This window comes from Mesocricetus auratus, unplaced genomic scaffold (assembly GCF_017639785.1).
Source record: "Mesocricetus auratus isolate SY011 unplaced genomic scaffold, BCM_Maur_2.0 Super-Scaffold_100691, whole genome shotgun sequence".
Classification (NCBI taxonomy): domain Eukaryota; kingdom Metazoa; phylum Chordata; class Mammalia; order Rodentia; family Cricetidae; genus Mesocricetus; species Mesocricetus auratus.
In genome coordinates, this window is record NW_024429267.1 from 44,191 (window position 1) to 56,937 (window position 12,747).

The window sequence follows — 12,747 nt, forward strand, 5'->3', positions numbered from 1 at the left end:
TGGATAATTGCTTTTTTAAAGTTTTAAGACAATATGTAGTCCTGTCTCTCCAGGAACTCGCTCTGTAGACCAGGCTGTCCTCGAACTCACAGAGATCTGCCTGCCTCTGCCTCAGAGTGCTAGGACTAAAGGTACATGCCACCATGCCCAGTTAATGATTACTTCCTTAAAACTGCCCCCAGAGTGGGGTGACTGGGGAAAGACAAATGGGCATTTTTCTGCCTCCTGCCCTTTGCTGTCAACTTGCTTTCCAAAGGGCCTATATCAGTTACAGGACGAAGCCAGCCAATTTGATCAAGGTCTGTTCTTAAAGCTACTTAAAAAAAATTCTCTATGGATCCAGAGTCTGGATAATGTGTAAATCATGACCTTCAGTCAAACGGCCTTGGAGAATCAGCCAGTTCTGGAAGCCAGATGCTAAGTGGGCCAAGAACTCAAATGCAGGGACATGGGGAGGGGGCGGGTAGAGTATGGGCTGTGATGGGGCAGTCAGTGGGATGGCTCTCTACTCCTCAGGGGATAAGTTCAATGTTGGAAGAGGGAGGAAAAATGAGCTCATCGATTTGTAAGTTACTTCAGCTTCTTTCTTATTTGCTCTTCATAATGTATGCTTCCAGCTTGGAAAAACGATCTGTGTGTATGATGTGTGTGTGTACAGGCAGCATGTACCATGGTGCATGTGTAGGGTCACATAAGCTTGCATGTTGGCCCTCGCATTCTGTTTTGGGGCAGCATTTCTTGCTGCTCACTCTGTGTATTTCAGGCTGGCTGGCCTCCAAGCCTCCGGGGACTCCTATCTCAACAAAGAAGTACCGGGGTTACAGATGTGTGCCACTGTGGCCGGCTTTTACGTGGGTTCTGGGAGTCTAAAGTCAGGTCCTCATGTTTGTGCAGCAATGATTTCCCCACTGAGCCACCTCTCAGGCCCCGTCTCCAGAGTTTTAAATGGAAGCTTTCGACATTGTCAAGTACTGACAAAACCAGCGTTAGTTCTGATAGGATATGGTGTTGACATGGCAGTGGCGGCCACCTGCTCCACTTACTGTATGTCTGGCCCTTGACTACTCGTGCTCATTCCCTGAGGCAGTGATACTTGTTTCGTTCACAGATGTAGCTCAAGTGCTTCAGGGAGCACACAGTAGGTGCACCCGCTGACTGAAGGATGCACCAAGAGCATAGCAGCTCTCCCGGGTCACAACGGGCAGTGAGTAACAGGGCCAAGTTCAAAGCTGGTTTCTAACCCCTCTACTATGCTGTCTCTTGTCAGGGACAGACAGATGTGCCCCGCTCTGGCCACTCACCTGACTCCAGCTGCCAGCGAACCACTCCACCTTGCCCGTGCAGGGACCATTGTCACATGGAGTAGTCTCGGCTGGCCTGTTGTTCCCGCAGCCTTCCAGAGGCAGGCTGCTGACATGGTTGGTCATACACACCACCGAACGAGTCCTCACTCCAGGTCCACACTCAGCCGAGCACTGTCAGACAGAAGGAGGGCACATTAGTGGGGCCCCTGCAGGTTCTGGGGACACTTCCAAATGATGCCAAGGACTTACTATCCTCCAACTCTTCCCTCTATAAATAGCTGACAACCTCTCTCACAAATGGCATACTTCCATGACGGGAAATCTTGTCTATTTTGCCTTCTACAGTTATAGTAACTCAAGGGTGCTGGAGAGATGGCTCAGCAGTTCCTAGCGCTTGCTAGCTGCGTGTGGTGGCACATATCTTTAATCTGAACACTTGGGAGGTTGACACAGGCAATCTCTGTGAATTTGAGGCAAGCCTGGTTTATCTAGACCAGCCTGGGCTACATAGAGAGACACTGTATCAAAACACCAAAAACAAACAAGCAAACAACAAACTAACAACTTTGGTTTGCCAGTGGAATCTTACAAGGATAAATTAGACATTGTCAGGAGGAGGAATCAACCTTGGGATTCTTGGCTACCAGTGGCTCCGAGTGCACTGTTCTGGAGAGCCCGTGACACAGCCCACCCGGGCCAGCAGCGCACTCACCCTCTCACTCCATTCTGTCAGGAACCAGCTCTTCGCACAGGGTCCCACGTCACAGTTCTCGATGTCATTCGGTCTGAGCTTCATGTTGCACTCCTCGTCATCCACTACGTCCCCGATGTTGCTCACACACTTCACGTCTCGGGTCCGCTGCCCCACGCCACAGGGCACTGAGCACTAAAGCACACAAGGCGTTGGTGTTGTGTCCTCATTCTTTGTCACCTGACCCTCACCAGATGATGTGAGAAGGACACTGTTGTTGGGTCCCCTGCAAGGCCTGTAATTCCTCAGGGAGGGAAACTCCATGGCCTGTTCCTCCGAGAACCTTCCTGGGTGGCATTTTGTTTACTGGCCTGCTCAGGGCTCTGCCTTTCCATCTCCAGCATGGATGCACAACACTAAGAGGTGCTGGCTCTCTTAGCAGTTGCAACCTTCTCTTAATACATGGGAGACACAAGGCAGGTGAAGTCTGCAGGCACAGGACTCTTACAGGCTCACCCAGGAAGACTGGATATAGGCCCTGCACACTAGCCTGAATTCTACCGAGAAGTTGGCATGAAATGTGTTTGCAATCAGGTTGCTCAGCAAAAATCCCCCACCCTTCCCACCACAGGTCCTAGCAGGGGGAGGTGAGAGGGTGGTGGTGAGTGGGGGATGGAGGGGGAGGCCTGTACCGAGGTCCAGTCAGTGCGAATCTGCCACTCGCTGCAGATCTTGAGTTGGCAGGTGCTGGTGGTCTCAGGCTTCTCCAGGTGCTGGCAGCGGTAGGGCTGCACCGTCAGGCTTCGGTTGGCATACACCTGGCGGCACAGGACCTGGCGGTGCTGCATGCCCAGGCCACAGGTCTTACTGCACTCAGACCACTCCCCGATGTCCCAGCTGGCTCATGGAATGAATTGGGGGAGGGGAGAGGGGAGAAGACTGGTTAACAGGAATACATAGCAAAATCACTGGGGGTCCTCTCCCCAGAGCAGTGCCTAAAGGTCATGTGACTGTAAGGAGTCTGTAGGATATGCTGTTTACCATGACTAGATTGCCCAGGTTCTGTATACAGTTAAAGAAAGAGTGAGAAGGTACAGATGTCACCTAGGCATTCTCTGCTACTCACTATTTCCATGCCCTAATCTTGACAATTACTGAATGAGACACAATCAAGTGTTCAGCAAATATTAGGATAAAAATTATATTTTTCTTTACTCCAAGGATCAAACTTAGACCTTTTGGGACTGCTCTGAGACAGTCTCATTTATTAGTCAACAACCTGCCACTAACCTCTCTTGGACACTCTTCCTGGCTCCTCCAAACTGACTTGGCAGCGTCTGCCTGTATAATCAGCTCACCTACAAGCTGCCTCACTGGGTTCTCATTCCTTTGGCCTCCCTTGTTTTCCTGGACAGAATTCCTGGCTGAGCTTGATGACTTGCTAAAGACCATCAACTTCCCAGTTCTTCCAGAAACACAGGCAGGCTTGCTAAGCAGTCTGTATCCTGGACACAGTTCCAGTCGGTACTTATACACCAAATTTATACTGGGTTTAAAACTCAACTGTATCTGCTACTAAGGATGCGAGGAAAAGTGACCTAGCCAGAGAGGCCTCTTACAAGGCTGGGCAGGGGAAGAGGTTGCAGGGTTCCTCCTCCGGGGTTGGCTTCATGCTGGGGTCACAGTAGCTCTCTGGAACCTCCTCGTGTGTGTTTCTGCTCACACAGCGGAAGATCGGGTATTGTGAACCTGTAATGACAAGGAAGATGCCTGAAGGCCAGCCCCACCCTGGAATGCTGGGCAAGGTAAAGATGCACAGGCATTTGGATGCTGGTGAAGGGAGGGTACAGGACTATCAAGTTCAAGTCCCATCTTGTTTGTTGATATAGACATACCCACATGGCTCTGCTGGGGGCTGTGGGTGTGCAAAGGACACACACACACGGACACACACAGAGTTCTTGCCTCCAGTGAGCTTATAATCTATTGTAAAAGGAAGATAAAGCAATTTTTTATAGTTGTTAAGATTATATGAGATGTGGTCGAGAAAATGGCTCAGTTAATTAAGCCCTTGTACAAGGACCCATGTTAGAGCCCTAGCGCCTGTCAAAAAGCCAGGCATAGAGGTACATGTTTAGAATCCCAGAGTTGGGTAGGGGAGGTGGGGACAGATGGATTCCTGGAGCTGGCTGGAAAGCCACTTAGCCTCATTAGAGAGTCCTAGGTCCTAACAAGAGGTCCTCTCTCAAAAACAAGGGGATGACCTTCTTGAAGGATGACAGCTGAGGCTGTCCTCTGATACCCACACATACATGCACTTATGTGCACCCATTCACCCATGCATATATGTATATGCACATACATGCATGTACACACACATGCATACACAGAGACGGTAAAAGGGCTCACTAGTCAATGGAGCAAGCATAGAATCATCATAAACAGAAACAAACACCCTGAAGGGTCTAGCTGTGAATAGAAACGTTTGGGTGTGATTGAGCACAAGTGTCTGGGAATGGCGCCATCACTGGACTAACGTGGAATGAACTTGCCAGCTACCCAGGTACATATGTGTACAAGAGGTTGAAGCAGAGAGGATTCAAGAATCACAGAAGCACATTTCACACAATCCTCTAACATTTTCCTGATCCAGGGGCTTCTCCTTCTCAGCATCTGCCAGTTTCCCATGAGGCTGTGTTTCTCAGGTCACCTCGGTAACCCCAGTGCCTGACACAGGCCTAAGCTTTTAGCACTTTTTTGGAAAACTAGTAACTGCTTTATGTTTTTGCTTTGTATACACAGACTAGTTTCATTGCCTTAATAAGGACAAACTATCTTCTATAAAAAGCCAGTAATGGGTAATTTCTGGGTCTCAATTCAGTTCTGTCTTTGTCTCTTCTGCCACCTGCTAGCAGAACTTGAGAATTACTCGTGCTGTTATGGAGTAGGGTTAACTGTGGGCCCTACAAACTAGGCTAACATTCAACTCTTATTTAAAAATTATCCATGCAACAGACTCTGGAGATCCCCCATGGAGGGCCTCACCCTCCCTGGGGAACAGAGTGGGGATCGGGTGGGGGTTGCTGGTGGGGAGGCAGGGGAGGAGGGGAGGGAGAGGGAGCTGGGATTGACATGTGAAGCAAGCTTGTTTCTAATTTGAATAAAAAATCTTTAAGAAAAATTATTCATGCTTCTAACTAGTCAGACATTTTTTCAAGAGCTGTAGCTCACTACAATTTTAATTGTACCATAAACTTTTTTCTTTAAAGTGCTTTAAAAAAATCTTTTATTAAGTTTGTTCTTTGACAGTTTTATACGCACACATAGCATATTCTGGTTACTTCCTCATCCTCCCACCCCTGTTATCACCTGCTCCCTACAGCGAACCCATGCCTGGTACTACAAATACAATTACAAACCCCTGGCTAAGAGGTGCTAGATTCTAGGGAAGCTTACTACTGTTCTCAGTGTCACCTCTAAAGTGACAGAACACCAAGCTGTATTCTAGACACTTATGCTTATACCCACAAGCAAATGCTTCTCTCTGTCTTAGTAAAAAACATCCCTTTGTAACGAACAGCAGGGGATCAGATACATGACTATTCAAGAGTCTTAGAGTAAGTGATGGCCGAGTGCCCAGCCATAAACTTTTAACATAAGTGCCTCAATGTCATTAGCCATGACACAGGGCTCCTTCAAGCTGGCCTTGTGTGACACCCTGAGCCAGAGGGTAGTTTGTATAAGAAATAAGGCAATTTGTAAGAGAGTTTAGAATCAGAGATGTATCTGTTGAAATTACTGTGGCAGGAAAGATATATATAGAGCTATATCAAGACCACTATTTAAAATGTTCCAATTAAGTCCAAGTATCAGCTGAGTGAAAAGCAGTTGTGACCATAAAATTAATAGCAAACAAAACCTTTTTTGGTATTAATCTTTGTTCAGCAACATACCAACATCCATTTTATGAGATATATTTTATCAGACATGTTTGAGATTGTTTTATTGGTATGTGTATGGGTATTTTGGCTGCATGCATGTCTATGCACCAGATTTGTGCAGTGGCCACAGAGGCCAGAAGACAGTGTCAGGTCCCCTGGAACTGGAGATACAGACAGTTGTCAGCAGCATGTGGGCGCTGGAAATTGAACCTGGATCTTCAGGAAGAGCAGTCAGTGTTCTTAACTGCCGAGCCATCGCTCCAGCCCTAGTAGATATTTTTAAATTAAATTCAACCCACATTAAGCACATTGTGCTAAGTCACAAAGATGAATAAGACTCAGTCCACAGCCTGAGATTTGAGACCCAGCTATTAGGGGATTAAGTAAAGATTTTAGCTAGCCTGTTCCTTTCCCTCCAGACCATGAGGCTATAACTTTTCCACTTACAGCTCTGTGGATTGAAAAGCAAGAGGAAGGTACCTCAACTGCTTGGCACTCACAGAGGGGAAAACTAATACATTTAGCCCAAATGATACAGGATACCATAGGAATGCTCTGTGCCTGGAAAGATGGGTCTTTCTTGGGGTTGTCTGGCAGATGGCCACCGCTTACCTCCCCTCCCATTTGACCCCTTTTACATGCATTCCCTATTGTCCATGGTCCAGCTTCATGGAACGGTACCAAATAAACGAAATCAGAGGCTCTTTGTCTCTCTGATGCTGAGAAAATATCAGCGTTATAACTCTTACTTCTGGTGATTGCAATGGTTTCTTTCTTTGGGTTAGCTCTAGTATCTGCAGAAAGGGACATTGACACTTGGCAGGTCACCTGGGGTCCTATCGTTCAGGGCTGTGATGCAATGACTCCCTGACTGCTAACAAGCAGGGGCAGGGTGGTGGAGCAGGTGCTGGCTGGGCTTTAGTGGGCAGGATGGTCGTCCTGGCCTGTATGTAGGCATACTGATCAAAAAGAAGCATGACGTGCTGGAAAGGGAAGCAGAACTTGGGGGACAGTGTTGAGGTCTGTGAGACACACTAACTTGAGAGTTAGAAAAAGAAGCAGCAAGAAAATAATTGAATAACTCTAGACTTGGAAATACAAGAACTCACTGAGCCAAGTCAGGAGACAGGCAGAGGTCTGGGCATCATGGCTGACAGCCACAGCGACGAAGGGCCACTCTTGGGTACCTTCCCGAGAGAATGAAGTCTTGGGTGGTAGGATGCTTCTGGCATGCTAGATGCAGAGTAAGAGGTGCAGCCTCACCAGGGAGGATGGAAGGTGTCTGGGAGGGGGGTTTGTGAGGGGCAGATAACGATCTCTCGAGGACAGGGATTTGGGTTTTGTAATAGAGGAGTACACAGTGCCAGCACACTTGTCACTTTGGCTACATGCTTTGAGCATTTGCATTGCACTGCCCATGCCCTGCATGCCTGCTGCCATCACTCTTATGGGAGCACAGAGTTCCAGGTGTGTCCCTCCTGTGGCTCTGGAGCCAGAGATATTCTGAAGAGGTGCCTTGAAAATCAAGCATAAATGGAGATGTACTTTCTCGTCTTCTCCCATGTGACAAACAGTAGGAGCTGGGTGAGCGTCCTCTTTGCTCCCCCCAGCAAACATTTCCCACCTTCTGATGTTATGCCACAATATTGTTCCTGCTCAAGAACCTTACAGTTGCTGGGCGGTGGTGGCTCATGCCTTTAATCCCAGCACTCGGGAGGCAGAGGCAGGCGGATCTCTGTGAGTTCGAGGCCAGGCTGGACTGACAGCCTCCAAAACAATACAGAGAAACCCTGTCTCATAAAACCAAAAAAAAAAAAAAAGAAAAGAAAAGAAAAAAAAAAAAAAAGAAAAAGAATTCCAGTCCCTGCCTTGCCCCTGTGTACACACAAAGAATCAAAAAACCTAAATTCTTGTCCCAAAGCCAATAGGCCAGTGCTCTTATGAAAAAGATAGAAGCAGTTGCCAGAGGTTTTTGTTTTTGTTTGTGCTAATTATTAAACTTGCAAAGTTCATACCTTTGTTGTGTGTGTGTGTGTGTGTGTGTGTGTGTGTTCATGTGTATGAATGTCAGGGGATAACCTGGGGCATTGGTCCTTGTTTCCTACCTTGTTTTAGACAGTTTTCCTGTGTTGTTTCTGCTGTGTCGGCCAGGCTAGCTAATTGGGGAATTTCTGGGAGTTTTTCTGTCTCTGCCTCCCATCTCTCTGAGGGTACTGAGACTGATTATGCTTATGCTATAGGTCCAACTTTTCTTGGCTTTTGGGATTTGAACTCAGGTCTTCAGGCTTGCATAGCAAGTGCTCTTACACACACAACTATTGTCCCAGTCCAGACTCAAGTTTCTTGTAGAGAAAACAAAACAACAAAACAACCAAAAATGTAATCATCAAATTAATGTCTGGGGTATCGGTCTTTCAGGTTTTAGAAACTCCTCGGGGGTGGGGTGGTGGTGAGTAGGGACACAAAGCCTTTGTTTCCATAGTATGGTCCCTTCAGAGAACAACTTTGCAGGGTAACAACAGTGTAAGAAGCCCTCATCCTATACAGGGAGAAGACTATAACTATGTAGTACACGGGGTTTCCTTGCAAGGAGGATCTTAACTCACCTCAGAAGAGTCAGAGTCAATTTCCAGTCCCAGGAACCTGACAGCCACACAAGGATTTCCAGAGCCCACCTTCCCCTTTGATCCTGACGGTGGAGTAGCTGAGGGAAGGACCCTGGTTCCGTGTTACAGTCTAGACCTGATGTGGACCCCTTCACACATGTCACCTTTAATGTAAAACCACAGCCATGGTTTTCTTTGAGCCTATCAAAACACCATTTTAAAAAAATTCACTGATTTCACTCCGCCTTTTCCCTCAGACCTATATTCCTGTCTTCCTTTTGCTTGGAGAGAGGCTACATGCTTCCTCCTGCATTTGGGCTCCTTTCTTGCAACAGTTAATAAATATGACATTGTTAGGCTAGGGATTTTTGTCTGGTGGTCCTAGCTGACTGGGTTAGGACACTGGATGAACCTGGAATTAAACTTTTTATCAGCAGACTAGGAAAGGGGTAGACAAAGATGAAAACTGATGAGCGAAACCCAAGCCCCTCCCCCAAATGTGTTGTTTTAACCCCTGAAATCTTTAGATTTGAGGATGGAACTCACACCAGCCCTCTATAAACTTGAATCATCAACTGTTGACTCTGAAGTGTGCGGATATGTTCTCTCTGTTGATGACCACAAGCACAGGGAGAGGTCAGCCCAGCAGGCACATGTAGCTCAAATTCTGTGTCACTCAGTTTTTTAACTGTCTGTCATTGTTGAGGAACTTCTGGGATACAACCTTGGGGCATGGTAACACTCTGCCTGAAGGGACACTAGCCCTTCTCCCCATTCCCTCTGCCTGGCTAAAAACAGACATCCCTAAAGCCAGTCCCCATCTGGCTACTTCCTCCTGAGTCTGACCACCAAGGTCCAGCTATAAAAGTATTAAAGTCCAGCAATCAAAAGCCCCCCTTGGCTTTCCTAATTAACATGCCCAATCAAAATATACCACCACATTCTAGCCCATTCTAACACAGACCTCCCCCTTTGTCTTCTTATAAACTGCCAGAGTCAGAAAGCAGCCACTTTAACTTTTCTTCCCAGTTTAATAAAGGATCTTGCCGGGTGGTGGTGGCAGTGCACGCCTTTAATCCCAGCACTCGGGAGGCAGAGGCAGGCGGATCTCTGTGAGTTCAAGGCTGGGCTGGACCGACAGCCTTGAAAACAATACAGTAAAAACCAAAAAAAAAAAAAAAAGGATCTCAGTGAAAGCAGGTGTTTGGGTGTGGTCTGTGCCGAATCTGGGGTCCAGGAGGAAGATCTCGCTGTGCAGGGGTGGGGGTTCCTTCATTGCCTGAGTGTTTTCTGTGCTTATAATCTTGAGCCATGAAGGCCCCGGTATGACAGTGAATGTCTGTTTCTGTGTGCTTGATGCCTGGTTTACTGCGTCAGCGTGACCTCTGGGGTGTAGAGTGAGGCCTATGGAATGCTTATGGAAACACTTGTGTACCAAACTTCGGGTGAGCGTCTCTGGTAGGCAGTATTCAACCTGAAACCATCACATATCATTGCTTGAGGATTCCGGGTGGCTCTGCTGGAAGGGGACACCTGGCAGTTGGTTTCTCCTGGAGTTGGCCCATGTGCCCATTCGCTCACTAGAATGTATTCTTTCATTGCGATAAACAGAGGTGTGAGCACGGCTTTTCTGAATCTTTAAGTCCCACTGCTGCATACGCCTGTGGATTATTTTGGGAACCCCTAACACAATATGCATATGAGCAAGCTGTCTTGCAGGTGATTATGTAGTGAGGGCTGCCTCATCGGCTGGGCCTTCCCTTAGCTTCCTTGCTTGGGCTTTCCACACAAGCTTACCTTTTCCACAGGTGGTGGAGCATTCTGTTGTCCCCAGCTGCTTCCAGTTGTGGTCCCGGCTTCGTCTGGGGGGCTGTGGTGCTGGTGGCACCAAGTTGTCTGGTCGATGGGAAGGGAATCTATCAGGATGCCTGATGGGAAAGGTCTGCGCATGCACGGATTCTGATGTCAACACCTCAGGGGCCTCACCAGGTGAGTCTTCCTTCTCCTGGTTCTTCTCCCCCTCTTCTCTGTCCTCCAGGCTTCTATCTTCCGTTTCCAACTGCCCATTGAAAGGCTCTCCTAGGAGAGGCAGCACAAGCACAGATGTCAGATTCCTTTGGACACTGAGATGAAAAAGGAGACAGCTTTGCCACTGGACAGAATGCAACACAAGTTCATTTAAAACCATAGTAGTATTTCTCTCCTATTTAAAACATTAAAAACCAGTAAGAACGAGGGATGGCTCAGCGGTTAAAAGCACTTACTGCTCTTGTAGAGGACCCAGGTTCAATTCCCAGCACCCACATGGTGGCTCCCAACTGTCTATAACTTCAGTCTCAGGGAATCTAATACCCTCTTCTGGTCTTCCAGGGCACCAGACACACATGTGGCACACACACACACACACACACACACACACACACACACACACACACACAAAGAAACACTCATATATATATATAAATGTGTAAAAAATCAATCAGAAAATGTCAAAGGTCATGGGAAGACAGTCCTTCCCCCACAAACATACAAACAGTCAAAAACTCTCAACTTCACTTATAATCAAATTCTCATCTATGAAAGCAGGACTAGGAGACCCTCAACTATTTTTTTTTTACCTCACACTAAGGATTAGAGTCCCTAAATCCTCTGCTGGAAGGTAAAATCTCCCTTTTCCACTACGCATGAGTTTGCAAATAGATGCCAACTTTGGGAGAACAGCTTGGCATTCGCGCTCCAAACTTTAAATGCACATATTCTTTGACCTACTTATGTAGTTTCTAGAATATTTCCTGTACACACATTTTCATTCTTTTAATTAAGGTTGTGTATAGACATATGGTTACCGGGGCTGGAGAGATGGCTCAGCTGTTAAGAGCACTGGCTGCTCATCCAGGGGTTCAATTCCCAGCCCTCACCTGGCAGCTCACAACTCTCTGTAGCTCTAGTTCCAGAGGGGTCTGATACCCTCACATAGACACAGACGCAGGCAAAACACCAATGTATATAAAATAAAACTAAATCATTAAAAATTAAAAAAAGAAATAGGGTTACTAAAATGTCCTATGAAATAGCAAGACAACAGACTTCAATGTGTACTGACAGTAAAAATTAAAATGACCTTATAGCACAACTGTGAAACGGAATAAAAAAGAGGGCAGCATGTATATGCTCTAACATAGCAGCATGACTGACGTGTTGTTTTGTGGACAAAAATGCAGAGACTTGTGTTTGTACACACACACACATACACACATACACACACACACACACTCGTGCAAATGTGGCAGGTCAGATATGGCAAGTGTCTTTGTTTCCCTTCCTCTTCAAGTTTGAAGAAGTAGCTATGCTCTTAGATTTTCTTGCTTATTTTCACTTCAACAGACAAAATGAAAGCTATTTAGTTTGAGGAGGACCACTCTCCCTTGGCACAGTTCGAACCTAGGTTCTCCAGAAGGATGAAGCGGAGTTCCCGGAAGCATCAGTGGGGTAAGGCAGCCAGAGGGAACAATGGAGAAGGCCTCTTCAGAGAGAGGTGTCTGAAAACTTGGGCATGGTCTGAGGCTTTGCATTTCCTGAGCACCAAGGACCCTGACATGTACCACACAATGTCCTTGGAGCAGACCACATCTGGGGTGGGATTGGGGATCGGCTGTTAGTCCCACTCTGTATTCTTTGCCCCCAGCACAAGCTGGAGGGTTCCATGAGGCTCCTCCTATGAGTACCTCAGTGGACTCAGAGCAGAGAGACAGGGTGGGGTGGGGTGGGTGTGTGTGTGGGTGTGGGTGGGTGTCGGTTCCAGATGGTTCTTTAGCTGACCCTAGATCCCAGGGTCTTTTTGTATTACTTGCTGCACATGTGTGGGTGTGTACATGGGCACCTGGCTTACGTGTGTAGCCTCTGGAGTGGCTGAGAGGGAATGTTCTGCTGACTTTAGAAAGGGTAATGTTCAGGTTGGATTTGAGTTGACTAATTGAAGACAATGATGTTTGGTACGTAGACAAATTGTCTGCAGACAGACTGCATTTGAATAGAAAAGGACAGGGCGGAATTCAGTGCACTGGTAAGAGAGTCCCCCTGGGAGGAAAAGGGAGTCGAAGGCTCATGCTTTTGTTGTGGTTGTTTTAATTCAGCTTATTATTAACTTTTTTCCCTTCGTGTGTGCATGTGTACATACGTATACATGTGTTTACATGCATGTGAGT

The 12,747-nt window shown here is 47.0% G+C and overlaps 1 protein-coding gene across 3 annotated transcripts in view; it reads right to left on the reverse strand.

Moving 5' to 3' along the window:
- The window catches only part of Thsd4 (thrombospondin type 1 domain containing 4), a 544,450-nt gene that overhangs the window by 12,745 nt on the left and 518,958 nt on the right, over window positions 1-12,747 (reverse strand). For all 3 annotated transcript variants that reach the window (XR_005874742.1, XM_013117385.3, XM_005075596.4), the window contains 5 exons: window positions 10,340-10,621; window positions 3,615-3,744; window positions 2,688-2,892; window positions 2,017-2,190; window positions 1,302-1,475 (listed from right to left, as the gene is read on the reverse strand). Coding sequence is in view for 2 of the 3 variants with exons in the window: in XM_013117385.3 (XP_012972839.1) it covers window positions 1,302-1,475; window positions 2,017-2,190; window positions 2,688-2,892; window positions 3,615-3,744; window positions 10,340-10,621 (965 nt within the window). In the remaining variant the exon portion in view is untranslated. The remainder of the gene's footprint in view (window positions 1-1,301; window positions 1,476-2,016; window positions 2,191-2,687; window positions 2,893-3,614; window positions 3,745-10,339; window positions 10,622-12,747) is intronic.